Genomic DNA, 12,711 nt, shown 5'->3' on the forward strand with positions numbered 1-12,711 from the left:
TTGATTGACAGCTGGTTCTGGAGTTGTGTCGCTGTGATGATGAGCTGTGTCGCCCTGATACTGTCCAGCCACACCTGAACAGGATAAGGAGCTGTGTCTCCAATCAGAAGGGAGAGGTGAGGACTGCTCGGAGAAGGAACCTTGATTCTAATAGCTCTGTTGGTAGTAGTGTGGTCCTTGTAACATGGTACTTGTAATGTGTTTTTTTTCCCACATTTGCCTCAAAAGACTATGTATGTAAGTCAGTATGTAAGCCTGTAAGTATATTTGCTAAATGTCTATAGCATTTAGCATAGGAGTCTTGTTAGCCTATGGTTAGTTTTACTTACCCACTGTGCATTATTTCTGCAGGTTTCAGATCCAAAGGTGGAAGCATCAGAGGCCAGCTTCATGAAGCTGATTGAAACCCTACTGGAGCAACCAGAGGAGAGGGAACTCTTCTTTCAGGTCAGTGTCATAACATGCTGGGGAAAAGGGACATGATTGCATTTCACTGCTTCCGTGTCCAACCTGGTGCGAGAATCTTAGTGAGTGAGCTGTTCATTTCAACGGAACCTGTTTTTTAGCCAGAGATTGCAAACCAACAACTGTATTTTAAGGCTTATCTTATTCACTATTTCTGTATGGATGTACAGTGCCTTCGGAAAGTATTCATACCCCTTGACCTATTCCACATTTTTTTATAGCCTAAATTCAAAATGTATTAAATAGTTGTTTTTTCCCCACCCATCTACACACAATGCTCCATAATGACAAAGTGAAAACATGTTTTTAGAAATGTTTGTACATTTATTGAAAATGTATTGAAAATTAAACTCATATCTCATTTACATAAGTATTCAAAACCCCTGAGTCAATACTTTGTAGAAGCACCTTTGGCATTGATTATAGCTGTGAGTGTTTCTGGATAAATCTCTACCCAGTGGGCATAAAATGTAATAAAGACATCTTTTACTGGTTGAAATCTGGTCTGGACTTCATAACCACATCACAACCAGATTAAGACGTCTTCCACATTACGTCTTTTTGACGTCATGAAAAATATTTATGACATTCTCTATGGTCCTATAGCTATCAGAGATTTGACCTACTTTAGAGAATATCCGATACTATAAATGCTTTTGCTTTTACTAAAGGCTATGTTTTTCGTAGTTGCAGTCCACCCAATTGTGCACATTAACTTCCTTAACATGTGTTCTAGGCAACCAGCATGTAAAACAATGCACAATATGACAGGATACCGTTAAAAAATGGCACTGCTGTTAAAATGCAGTAAACCTGCGGAACAATGAAATAATGGTTGTTTAATTAATGATATCTGGTAGCTTGCTGTGTGTGTGTGTTGGCTTCCTAATGGTAATCTTTTGTCTGTGTTAACTAATTGTACTGTTTATTGTGCTGCACATTTTCTTCTGTTCCACTGAATGCTGTTTTGATGTTCTATTATGACTAACAAATAACATGTAGGCCTAGTCTTTTATTTCAGTATCCTGCTACAATCCACCAGGATTTACAAAACCCTATTTTTATCACCTTTTTTTTTCAATCAATAATTTGTACAAAATGATTGCACCTGAATTTGACCCAGATAATATGACTATTATATTTTTCCTTAAAGCTTTTAAACAATTAACATAATGTGTGCTGTAATTGCATTTTAATTTCAGTAGCTAAATTAGGAGGTAGGCATATCAGTTCCAGCTAAAACTTGGATTGGAATCCGTGCTTCATGCACAGCAATAGATCTCATCGCAGCCTACTCGAGCGCATAGGTCAACATTCCATGTTAGTTGGGACAGCTCGCTCAATTGGCTACACAACAACACAATTGGAAAACTACAACAGTTTCTTGAAATTTAAACAAAAAAACTAAAATATTTGCCTGCTGTGGTAGTCCCTGTTTTCCTGCAATCTTGTTTTACTTTTGTAATTGAAGCAGTGGTTTGTTGGGGAGAAGAACGTCAAGGAAAGATTTGCTAGCTAGCTATATTGGCTGGCTAATTTTAGCTAACTAGCTGTCTAACGTTAGCTCTCTGGCTAATCTCCATGGACATGGTAAGTTTCAATTTTACCTTTTGTAGGCGTTGGGTCTAGCTAGCTAACATTTTGATATATGTTTAGTTAATGCAAGTAAATGTGTGTGTTCTCTGCGTGTGTGCGTGAGAGATGATGATCATGTCAACATTGTCATGCTAGCTATGAGTGTGTGTTCTGGGAGAGAGGGGGAAGAGATGATGATTATGACCACAATACCTTAAAGAAAAGATTGTCAACATTGTGAGAGAGAGATGGTACATGAATACACATATAGTAAACATTTATTGTGTGTGAGACGGTAAGCTAGCCTAATTCTTGAAACGTGTACCCCCAATATGGATGTTTAGACTTTCTTGATTCATCAGAGATATTTTTGTCTATATTTAATTTGACAATATGATACATTTTGCCTGTCCCTGCTCCTCCTCAACACTCATTCTAAGATTACACCTCTCAACTGCCTTTTTCAATTATTGGTTCTCTTTTTTTTGCAGGAAACTAGCTTGGATGGAAGGTTGGAGGAGGGAAAAAAAGGGAATGAGTATAGAAGTTATCCAGTCTGCGGACTAAGAAATGCAAATAGACAGCAAAACATAGATGGAGAGAGAGTGTCTGTCTGCCGGAAGGCTGAGGTGCAACATAGTCAAAGCACTTGCTAGGCTAACTTCGTGAAGACCTTGGGTAATGGCTAATCATGATTTGTCTTTACAGTTCCTGAAACATGTCAATGTCCTGATGCATGGCCTCTACAGCAGTGCCTGGCCACCCACTCAATTACCAGTGACCTACCTATTCTGCCACATCCCAGGTAAAGGAGAGAGCAGAACCACTCCTCCTTAAATGAATAGTAATTGACAGTAAGTTGTTTGCAAAATGTTTGTTTCTTCGGTTTGATACTCTGATCTTCAGCGTGTATTGATTCCTACCAACCAACTTTGTAGAGGTTAAGTTTGTACTTGCAATGCTGATGATCATTAACTTTTTTCATTGCATCATGTGTCACTGAGACTGGATTTCCCAAGAGACATGCTATTCAGCTGCCTATATAGCTGCCCGATCTTACACTCTTAGAAAAAAGGGTTCTATCTAGAACCTTAAAGGCTTCAATCGGCTGTCCCCATATGAGAACCCTTTGAAGAAACCTTTTTGGTTCCAAGTAAACCCCTTTGGTTCCAGGTAGATGTATTTTGGGTTTCATGTAGAACCCTTTCCATAGAGTGGTATACATGGAACCCAAAGGGGTTCTACATGGAACCAAAAAGGGTTATCCTATGGGGACAGCCGAAGAACCCTTTTGGAACCCTTTTTTTCCTCAGAGTGTTGTGTAAGTAGATACAATTGAAGTAGCAATAATATACATTTGTAAAGCAAATCGAATCCTATTTTAACTCACCTTTTTTTCAGGTGCACAACCCATGAGTCCTGATTCAACATAAACTCACGTGTGCAGTTGCAGAGAAGAGGAAGAGATTTGGAATTACACCCATTTCTAACAATATTTGTTGTAAGAATGATATGACACACACAACTTATTGGTTTCTATTGCCTCCTACACATACTTACATTGTCGTATTTAGCTTTCTTTGTTTAAGACTAGCAAGCTGTCCTCAATGGGGGGAACCTTTGTCTGGAATAATGTCCACAGGATTTTGGAGCGGTGTGTTATATAAGAAGTTAAAAATGGTAATTATCCAACTACTAATTTTGATATCCTCTTTCTTAAAAATGTGTCAGATTGTTGACCAATGAATGAATGTCTCACTTCAATATGAAGGGACAGAAGAGCAAACATGCCTTTGCCTTACTTATAGTAGATTCTGACTGTTAAAGATATTTTACTGTGCATTACTGTTCTGTCGTGTCCTGCATGCCCACATTATGCCAATCATTCATTTATTTTATTATCTTTCTATGCATACAGTAAGTGTCCGCAAACTCAAGAGGTTATTGTGTTGCAGGCCCTCTGGAAAGACTTAAAATATGCCCGTGACCACCCTGATGGAGGAGGAGGCAAAGTATGTACAATACCAGTCAAAAGTTTAGACACACCTAGTCATTCAACGGTTTTTATTTATTTGTACTATTGTCTACATTGTAGAATAGTAGTGAAGACATCAACACTATGAAATAACACATATGGAATCATATAGTAACCAAAAAAGTGTTAAGCAAATCAAAGTATATTTAATATTTTAGATTCTTCAAAGTAGCCACCCTTTGCCTTGAAGACAGCTTTACATGCGCTTGGCATTCTCTCAACTAGCTTAATCTGGAATGCTTTTCCAACAGTTTGTCTACATTGTAGAATAGTAGTGAAGACATCAAAACTATGAAATATTCTGAGCAGTTGTTGGCTGCTTTTTCTTCATTCTGTGGTCCAACTCATCCCAAATGGTCTCAATTGGGTTGAGGTTGGATGATTTGTGGAGGCCAGGTCATCTGATGCAGATCTCCCTTCACTTTCCTTCTTGGTCAAATCACCCTTAGACAGCCTGGAGGTGTGTTGAGTCATTGTCCTGTTGAAAAACAAATTATTCTTCAACTAAGCGCAAACCAGATGGAATGGCGTATCGCTGCAGAATGCTGTGGTAGCCATGCTGGTTTAAGTGTGCCTTGAATTCTAAATAAATCACTGACAGTGTCACCAGCAAAGCACCCCCACACCATGCTTCTCAGTGGGAACCACACATGCGGAGATCATCCGTTCACCTACTCTGTGTATCACAAAGACAGGTTGGAACCAAAAATCTCACATTTGGACTCATCAGACCAAAGGACAGATTTCACCTGTCTAATGTCCTTTGTCCTTGTTTCTTGGCCCAAGCAAGTCATTTCTTCTTATTGGTGTCCTTTAGTAGTGGTTTCTTTGCAGCAATTTAACAATGAAGGCCTGATTCATGTCTCCTCTGAACAGTTAATTTTGAGATGTGTCTGTTACTTGAACTCTGAAGCATTTATTTGGGCTGCAATTCCTGAGGCTGGTAACTCTAATGAACTTATCCTCTGCAACAGCGGTAACTCTGGGTCTTCCTTTCCTGTGGCGGTCCTCATGAGAGCCAGTGTTCATCATAGAGCTTGATGGTTTTTGCGACTGCGCTTGAAGAAACTTTCAAAGTTCTTGACATTTTCCAATTTAACTGACCTTCATGCCTTAAAGTAATGATGGACTGTCTTCTCTTTGCTTATTTGAGCTGTTCTTGCCATAATATGGACTTGGTCTTTTACCATGTCACAACACAACTGATTGGCTCAAACATGTTAAGAATGAAAGAAATTCAACAAATTCACTTTTAACAAGACACACCTGTTATTTGAAATGCATTCCGGTGACTACCTCATGAACCTGGTTGAGAGAATGCCAAGAGTGTGCAAAGCTGTCAAGGCAAAGGGTTGCTACTTTGAAGAATCTCAAATATATATTTTGATTTGTTTTAACACTTTTTTGTTTACTACATGATTCCATATGTTTTATTTCGTAGTTTTGATGTCTTCACTATTATTCTACAACGCAGAAAATAGTACAAATAAGGAAAAAGCCTAGAATGAGTGTGTCCCAAAATGACAGGTACTGTATATGAGCAAGTTGCTATTTGTTGAAGACATCTCTAAGCTATAACTGTCGCAACATTTTTCAACTAGTACCAAGGAAATACTTTTAGCCAGCTGAGTCCACAAAGTTTCTTAAGTGATATCCTTTTCTAGTTTGCTTTTAAAATGTCATTATTGATTAATATGTAATGTGCTGATTCTCTTTACTGCAGATCTGACCCATCACATGACTCTTCTAGAGGGCCATTAGGCTCCAGATCTCCTTCTGTGTTCCGAGCTCCTTGATGAGGATCTACCCCATCACACCACTCTGATTAATCATTAATCAAATAAAACAATGGGCCTTTATATACTCTGTCCCAGTCTTTCTATGCATCTAATGTCTGAGTGAATTATGAACCAATTACTGTAAATTGTGATGTAGATTTGTTTTTGCCATTGCTTGATCTATTTTAAATGTAAGAATATGTTGCAGATTAAATGTAATTGGTGACTATGGAACAAATATAAACAAATATAAATGTAATCGGCAATGTTTTCAATATCAAACTTTATCCTCTGCAATACTTTTTACAGTACACTCTTAGCACTTTTTTTTCTATCTAGAACCTAAAAAGGTTATTCAGCAGTTCCCATAGGGGAACCCTTTGAAGAACCCTTTTTGGTTTCAGGTGAACCCTTTTTGGTTCTATGTAGGACCCTTCCCACAGGGGGTTCTATGTGGAACCAAAAAGGCTTCTCCCTAGAACCAAGAAAGGTTCTCCTATGGGGACAGCTGAAGAACTTTTTTTTTATTTTTAAGAGTGTATGTAATAAACTGTAATCATAACCTGGTAATGACCACCTGACGAGGTCTTAACTATGACCACCAGTAGGCTACATCATATAGCAGCACATAATAGTGGTCAGAATTATGACCAACTGGTCGTATGGTGGTCAGAAAAATACATAATATTCTGGTCAGTAAAAAGACATAAAACAAAACGTCCTATTTCAACCGTTTTGCGACCAGAATAATACGTCATAAGACATCTTGTCAACCAGGTTTGCCCACTGGTTAAGAGCTTTCCACACCTGGATTGTGCAACATTTTTTCATAAAAAAAAAACATTCTTCAAGCTCTCAAATTGGTCGTTGATCATTGCTTGACAACCATTTTCAGGTCTTGCCATAGATTTTCAAGTAGATTTCAAAATTGTAAATCGGCCACTCACTCAACATTCACTGTATTCTTGTTAAGAAACTCCAGTGTAGATTTGTGTTTTAGGTTATTATCCTGCTGAAAGTTGAATTCATCTCTTCGTGTCTCCTGAAAAGCAGACTGAACCAGAATTTCCTCTAGGATTTTGCATGTGCTTATCTCCATTCCGTTTCTTTTTTATTCTGAAAAACTCCACAGTCCTTAACGTTTACAAGCTGTGGTCCTTCTGTAGCTCAGTTGGTAGAGCATGGCGCTTGTAACGCCAGGGTAGTGGGTTCGATCCCCGGGACCACCCATACGTAGAATGTATGCACACATGACTGTAAGTCGCTTTGGATAAAAGCGTCTGCTAAATGGCATATATTATTATATTATATTATACAAGCATATCCATAACACCACTTATGCTTGAAAATACAGAGAGTGGTACTCGGTAATGTGTTGTATTAGATTTGCCCCAAACGTAACACTTTGTTTTCAGGACCAAAAGTGAATTACTTAGCCTTTTTTTTTACAGTATTACAGTGGTATTACATTCCTTTAAAAGTTGCAGCTTGCTGTGGCGCAGCTTGCATGTTGCCACATAATTCTATGGCACTTTAAGTGTGAACCACTGGTACCATTAATGCTAGTTAGTGCTAGTTTGACTACCATATTTGATAGCCTTCAATAATGGCTGTAATAAAGAATGCGGGCACACGGGAGACCGGGGTTCAATTCCCCGATGAAGAGGAAGGAGTAGGCTGTCCTTGTAAATAAGAATTTGTTCTTAACTGATTCAATATGTGCTATTTTGTAGTTGTGATGTCTTCACTATTATGCTACGATGTAGAAAATAGTAAAAATAAAGAAAAACCCTGGAATGAGTAGGTTTCTATTCCAAGAAAAATGAAAACCCTCTGGGTTACTGTTATGGCGCGGTACAACGTGACGGTCGGGAGTACAGTACTGGGCCATTTAGCTAAAGAATCTATGTGTCGTGTGGGCAGGGCACACGGGAGACTGGGGTTCAATTCCCAGACGTGGAGGAAGGAGTAGGCTGTCCTTGTAAATAAGAATTTGTTCTTAACTGACTTGCTTAGTTAAATAAAGGTTACACTAAGAGCATAACATTTCCACACCCTAATTTTCTAATTCTGGTCTAACCAATACCCAAACTGAGATTAAGTGAAAATAAAAATCTAATTTTATTTATCAAGACCATGCTTGTCTCAGAGTAGCGTGAAATGGTGCTAAATCATATTGCTTCTAACTTCACCATGCTCTTTAAATAAATAAGACCTGCACCACATTTAACAGCACATTACTCAACACTAGTGAGACTCATGTCGCCTACGGTAGGCCAACAGTATGTCTAAAAACGTGACGTGACTCTCCGCCAATAATTACATATAGAGGATTGGAGGATTCTAAATTAAAACAAAAACTTGTGATCCGTGGATATTCTGAAAGTAGTTCAAGGGTCGTAGGTCATAAGACTAAGGAACTGTTGAAATTTGAATCTATCATAAATTCTCGTAAAATCTCATGAGATGCAAATGGACAAACAAAAAACGTCCAATGTGTAGGCCCACTGAGTGTACATTATGAACCTTGTTTGAGGTGTGTGGGTCACATGACCAAGACTAATGAATTTCACAAATAAAATAAAAAATTGTGTGAGATGTATACCAACAAAAAGCTAGAACCAGTTTTGATAGTTTTAGGAGTAATGGTTAAAGAGCTATTGAAATTTGAAAAATGTGATGTGTCACTATGTTGAAGGATTCTAAATTAAAACCAAAAGCCACCTCATGGGTCTCCCAGTGGCAGCCGGCACAGGTATCGAACCTACATCTGTAGCGACGCATTTTGCACTGCAAGAGCCCCCATCCAAAAAGTTTTAAAACAGAAAGGTGTTGGTAAAGATATATTGTCCTGCTAATAGCCCATAATGGGCTATTATAATACTGTACATGGTGTCCAGGTCAGGATAACCAAAACATTTCTTTATTAAAGACTATCAGAAAGAATGTTGGTACTTATTTATTTTGATCCAAAGCCATGAATGAGTGAGTCACTCAGCTTTATGTAGGTGCCGGCTATATGACTGATAATATATAACGATATTTTGGACGTTATTTTGTTTTCAAAAAACAAAACAGAGCAATTGTAATCTGAATAAATCCCAAAATAATATTTGTAAAGGCCAAAACATTTATTTTTGTTTTTAGAGGGAGAGTAACACTGGGCCAATTGTGCGCGCCCATAAAGGCCAAAATATAGCCCTGCTAATAGCCATAATAGCGCTGTACAACGTGACTGTGTGTTTGAAAGAGTATTTTCCAGTAAGCAACAATTTGTTTACCTTCAATAGACAGCTTTGTTCCAGTAATTCTGTAATTCACTGATATTTATTCCCATAGTAATTCATTATGGATCCAAAGCTAAATAAACATCAGCATTTTGAAAGAGTATTTTTATCATTATTTTATTAACGAAAGCATAAAGATGTTGAAGAAATACTGTACTGCTGTTTTGAGTTAGAAATGTAACACTTCAGAGTACTTAAGCATCAAATACATTGCAGGTAGGGGGATGTTCACAACTACAGTAGCCGGGCTATAAAGAGTCTATTTACCTGATAATCGGACTACAAGTGTTTGAAAACCTGTTTTCAAAATGTCACAAGCTGTTCATCACTACTGTAAATAAAAACACAGCATCTTGTTTACATCTTGTTTACATTCTTTATTGTAACCACAATGTCACAAATAATTTGTATCTACCTTTCCAATTACTTTTAGAGTTTGGGATTATTTTGATTAATATTATGGTGTTTCTATTCCAAGAAAAATTAAAAACCCTCTGGGTTTCCGTAAGGATGGACTGGAAAATATGGAGCTGTACAACGTGACGGTCGGAAGTACAGTACTGGGCTATTTAGCTAAAAAATCCAGTGTCCTGCGGTGACCAGCGTTCAATTCCCCGACAGGGAGGAAGGAGTAGGCTGTCATTTGTAATTAAGAATTTGTTCTTAACTGACTTGCCCAGTAAGAGCATAACATTTCTACACCCTAATTTTCTAATTCTTGTCTAACCAATACCGAAACGGAGATTTAGTGAAATTAAAAATCCCATTGATTTATCAAGACCAGTCCCCATGCTCAGAGCCGCACGAAACTGCTAAAATAGTTGTAGGCTATTGCTTTTAACTTCAATATGCTCTTTAAATCAATAAGACCTACACCACTTTTAACAGCACATTATTCAACACTAGTGAGACTCATGTTGGCTACTGTAGGCCTACAGTATATCGAAAAACATAACATGACTCTCCGCCAATAAGTACATATGGAGGATATTTCTGTAATTCAGTGATATTTATTCCCATAGTAATTCATTATGGATCCATAACTAAATAAACATCGGCATTTTGAAAAGGTATTTTTATTTAAAAAAAATTAATGAAAGCATAAAGGTGCCATTGTTAGTTACATTGTTTTAGTTTGAACGTGCAGACTGGCAATAAAAACAGAACAGCGGGAACGTTTCCCTGGTCAGCACCATTATTAGTGCAATGCCCCTTAAATATTTTGGATATGATTTTGTTTTCAAATAACGTAAAAGAGCGAGAAAAAGGCCATTTTTTAACATGGGATGAGACATTGTTACTCAGTTACATTCTTTATTGTAACCATAAAGCCAGTTTGTTATTAAGAGTGATTTATTTGTAGAGGGAGAAAAACCCAAAACATACAGACCGTTGCGCCAGTCTCCCAGTCAAGGCCAGCATAGGTATTGAACCAGCATCTGTAGCAACACGGCTTGCACTTCTATGCAGTGTCTTAGACCGTTGCGCCACTCAGGCGCTGTACAACATGACTGGTCGGGAGTGGCATACAGTACCACAGTAAGAGCAAAATAATCCTAACAAAATAAAATATTAAAAACCTTAGTTTAACAACAGTTTTAATAAGTAATACTGAAGTCATGCACAATTATGAGTTTCTATTTAGGTTCATGTCAGAGACACAGTAGGACCCAGAAGCATAATCAGTTCTCTAACTCCCCCTTGCGCTGGTCTGGAGCAATGAAGTGGTGGCGCAGGGTACCGTACTAAACCACAAATTACCTCTAAATCCCACGGCATAAGCTCACAACTTTTAAAGGTGGAACCACTGTACTTTAGTGCCTTGTTACAACAGAATGCATGTTTTTGAATATTTTTATTCTGTACAGGCTTCCTTCTTTTCACTCTGTCAATTAGGTTAGTATTGTGGAGTAACTACAATGTTGTCGATCCATCCTCAGTTATCTCTTATCACAGCCATTAAAGTCTGTAACTGTTTTAACGTCACTATTGGCCTCATGGTGAAATCCCTGGGTGTTTCCTTCCTCTCCAGCAACTTAGTTAGGAAGGACGCCTGTATCTTTATAGTGACTGGGTGTATTGATACACCACCCAAAGTGTAATTAATAACTTCAACATTCTCAAAGGAATATTCAATGTTTACTTTTTATTTTTACCCATCTACCAATAGGTGCCATCTTTGTGAGGCATTGGAAAACCTCCCTGGTCTTTGAATCTATATTTTAAATTCACTGGTCGACTGAGGGGCCTTACAGATAATTGTATGTGTGGGGTACAGAGATGAGGTAGTCATAATAAAATAATGTTAAACACTATTACTGCACACAGAGTGAGTCCAGGCAACTTATTATGTGACTTGTTAAGCACATATTTACTAATTTAGGCTTGCCCTAACAAAAGGGTTGACTGCTTATTGATGCAAGACATTTAAGCTTTTAATCATATCTACAAATAAATAAAAGGTTACACTTTGGCATTATGAGTTATTATTATGTGTAGGCCAGTGACACTTTTTTTCTCCATTTAATCCATTTAAAATTCATCCTGTAACACAATAAAATGTGGGAAAAGTAATGGGGTGTGAGTACTTTCTGAAGGCACTCTATGTACTTTTTACTGTCATCTGCTTGTCCTGTCTATCAGAATGTTTTTCCAGAGGAGTATGGCCCCAAGTATGACTCAACACTGCAGATTCTTGTGTGGGAGTTCCTGTCCAGGCTGGAGAAACTGATTCCTGCTCCAAACCTTAAGCAGGTATTATTGTACTGTACATCATCTGAGGTATGAATTAGGGATGGCCATTTGAAAGAATGTCCATGTTCGAGTACTCTCATAATTATTTTAGTTCTCTAGTACTCTCATGTCAATGTGAAACGGGGCTGAATGCAAAATAAAGTTTACGTTATGCTGTCCCTTGCTGTAATTTATGTTCTGATAAGGAAATGTAACACATTTTCACTGCACTTGACACACTCCACAAACAATGGAAACTTCTTAGAGTTTGTAATTTTGTCCGTGCTTATACATTTAACCTGTTTAATAGTAGAATTTGTAAATGTTTTGTATTTGTATTTTATTATTAGCAATCAAATACACTCCCTGGATTAGTACTAGTGCCCATCCCTAGTATGAATTCGGCTCTCAAGTAAGAATGTGTCCCAAAGTGCCTTTCATTCCAAACAAAACCCTGAAACACCATTTTGTTATGGAATAGGTTAGGTAGGTTAGGTCTTAGATGCATGATAAGACACTACCGCTTCAGCAATATTAGCAGGCTAGTTAATTGATTTTGTAACAATTGTTAATTTCTCCATCTCTTAGACTGCATCTTGGCTCAGCCTTGCCCCTGCTCTCTTAGAGGAGTGTGTGCAGTCTGTGGCTCACCCTGAGCCATTACAGGCACTCCTCCATCACCATAAAAATGGACATCACTTAGACACCAATGGTAGGTGGGGTGCAGGATTTGGAAATCATTTACTTGCCTGTTTGCCTGAATTTATTTTCTTTGTTAAAAAAAACGCTTCTGTCCAAATATTTCAATATTTTCCAGTAGAACTTAGGAAATGCTGGA

General features: G+C 37.9%; 1 protein-coding gene and 1 long non-coding RNA gene across 4 annotated transcripts in view; both read left to right on the top strand.

Annotated features, from left to right (window-relative positions):
- The window catches only part of LOC124009486, a 34,014-nt gene that overhangs the window by 6,689 nt on the left and 14,614 nt on the right, over positions 1-12,711 (top strand). Inside the window, exons 3-6 of the mRNA XM_046321302.1 lie at positions 12-116; positions 352-447; positions 11,784-11,894; positions 12,462-12,585. Coding sequence (XP_046177258.1) covers positions 12-116; positions 352-447; positions 11,784-11,894; positions 12,462-12,585 — 436 coding nt within the window. The remainder of the gene's footprint in view (positions 1-11; positions 117-351; positions 448-11,783; positions 11,895-12,461; positions 12,586-12,711) is intronic.
- LOC124009487 lies at positions 782-9,500 on the top strand. Of its 3 annotated transcripts, XR_006834296.1 has the most exons (5): positions 782-2,055; positions 2,532-2,894; positions 3,442-3,720; positions 3,996-4,052; positions 5,799-9,500. It is a non-coding gene; the product is annotated as an uncharacterized LOC124009487 (long non-coding RNA). The 3 variants fall into 3 exon arrangements; XR_006834295.1 differs by having other exon boundaries at positions 782-2,894; XR_006834297.1 differs by having other exon boundaries at positions 782-2,845.

Source organism: Oncorhynchus gorbuscha, linkage group LG22 (genome assembly GCF_021184085.1).
Source record: "Oncorhynchus gorbuscha isolate QuinsamMale2020 ecotype Even-year linkage group LG22, OgorEven_v1.0, whole genome shotgun sequence".
Taxonomy (NCBI): Eukaryota; Metazoa; Chordata; class Actinopteri; order Salmoniformes; family Salmonidae; genus Oncorhynchus; species Oncorhynchus gorbuscha.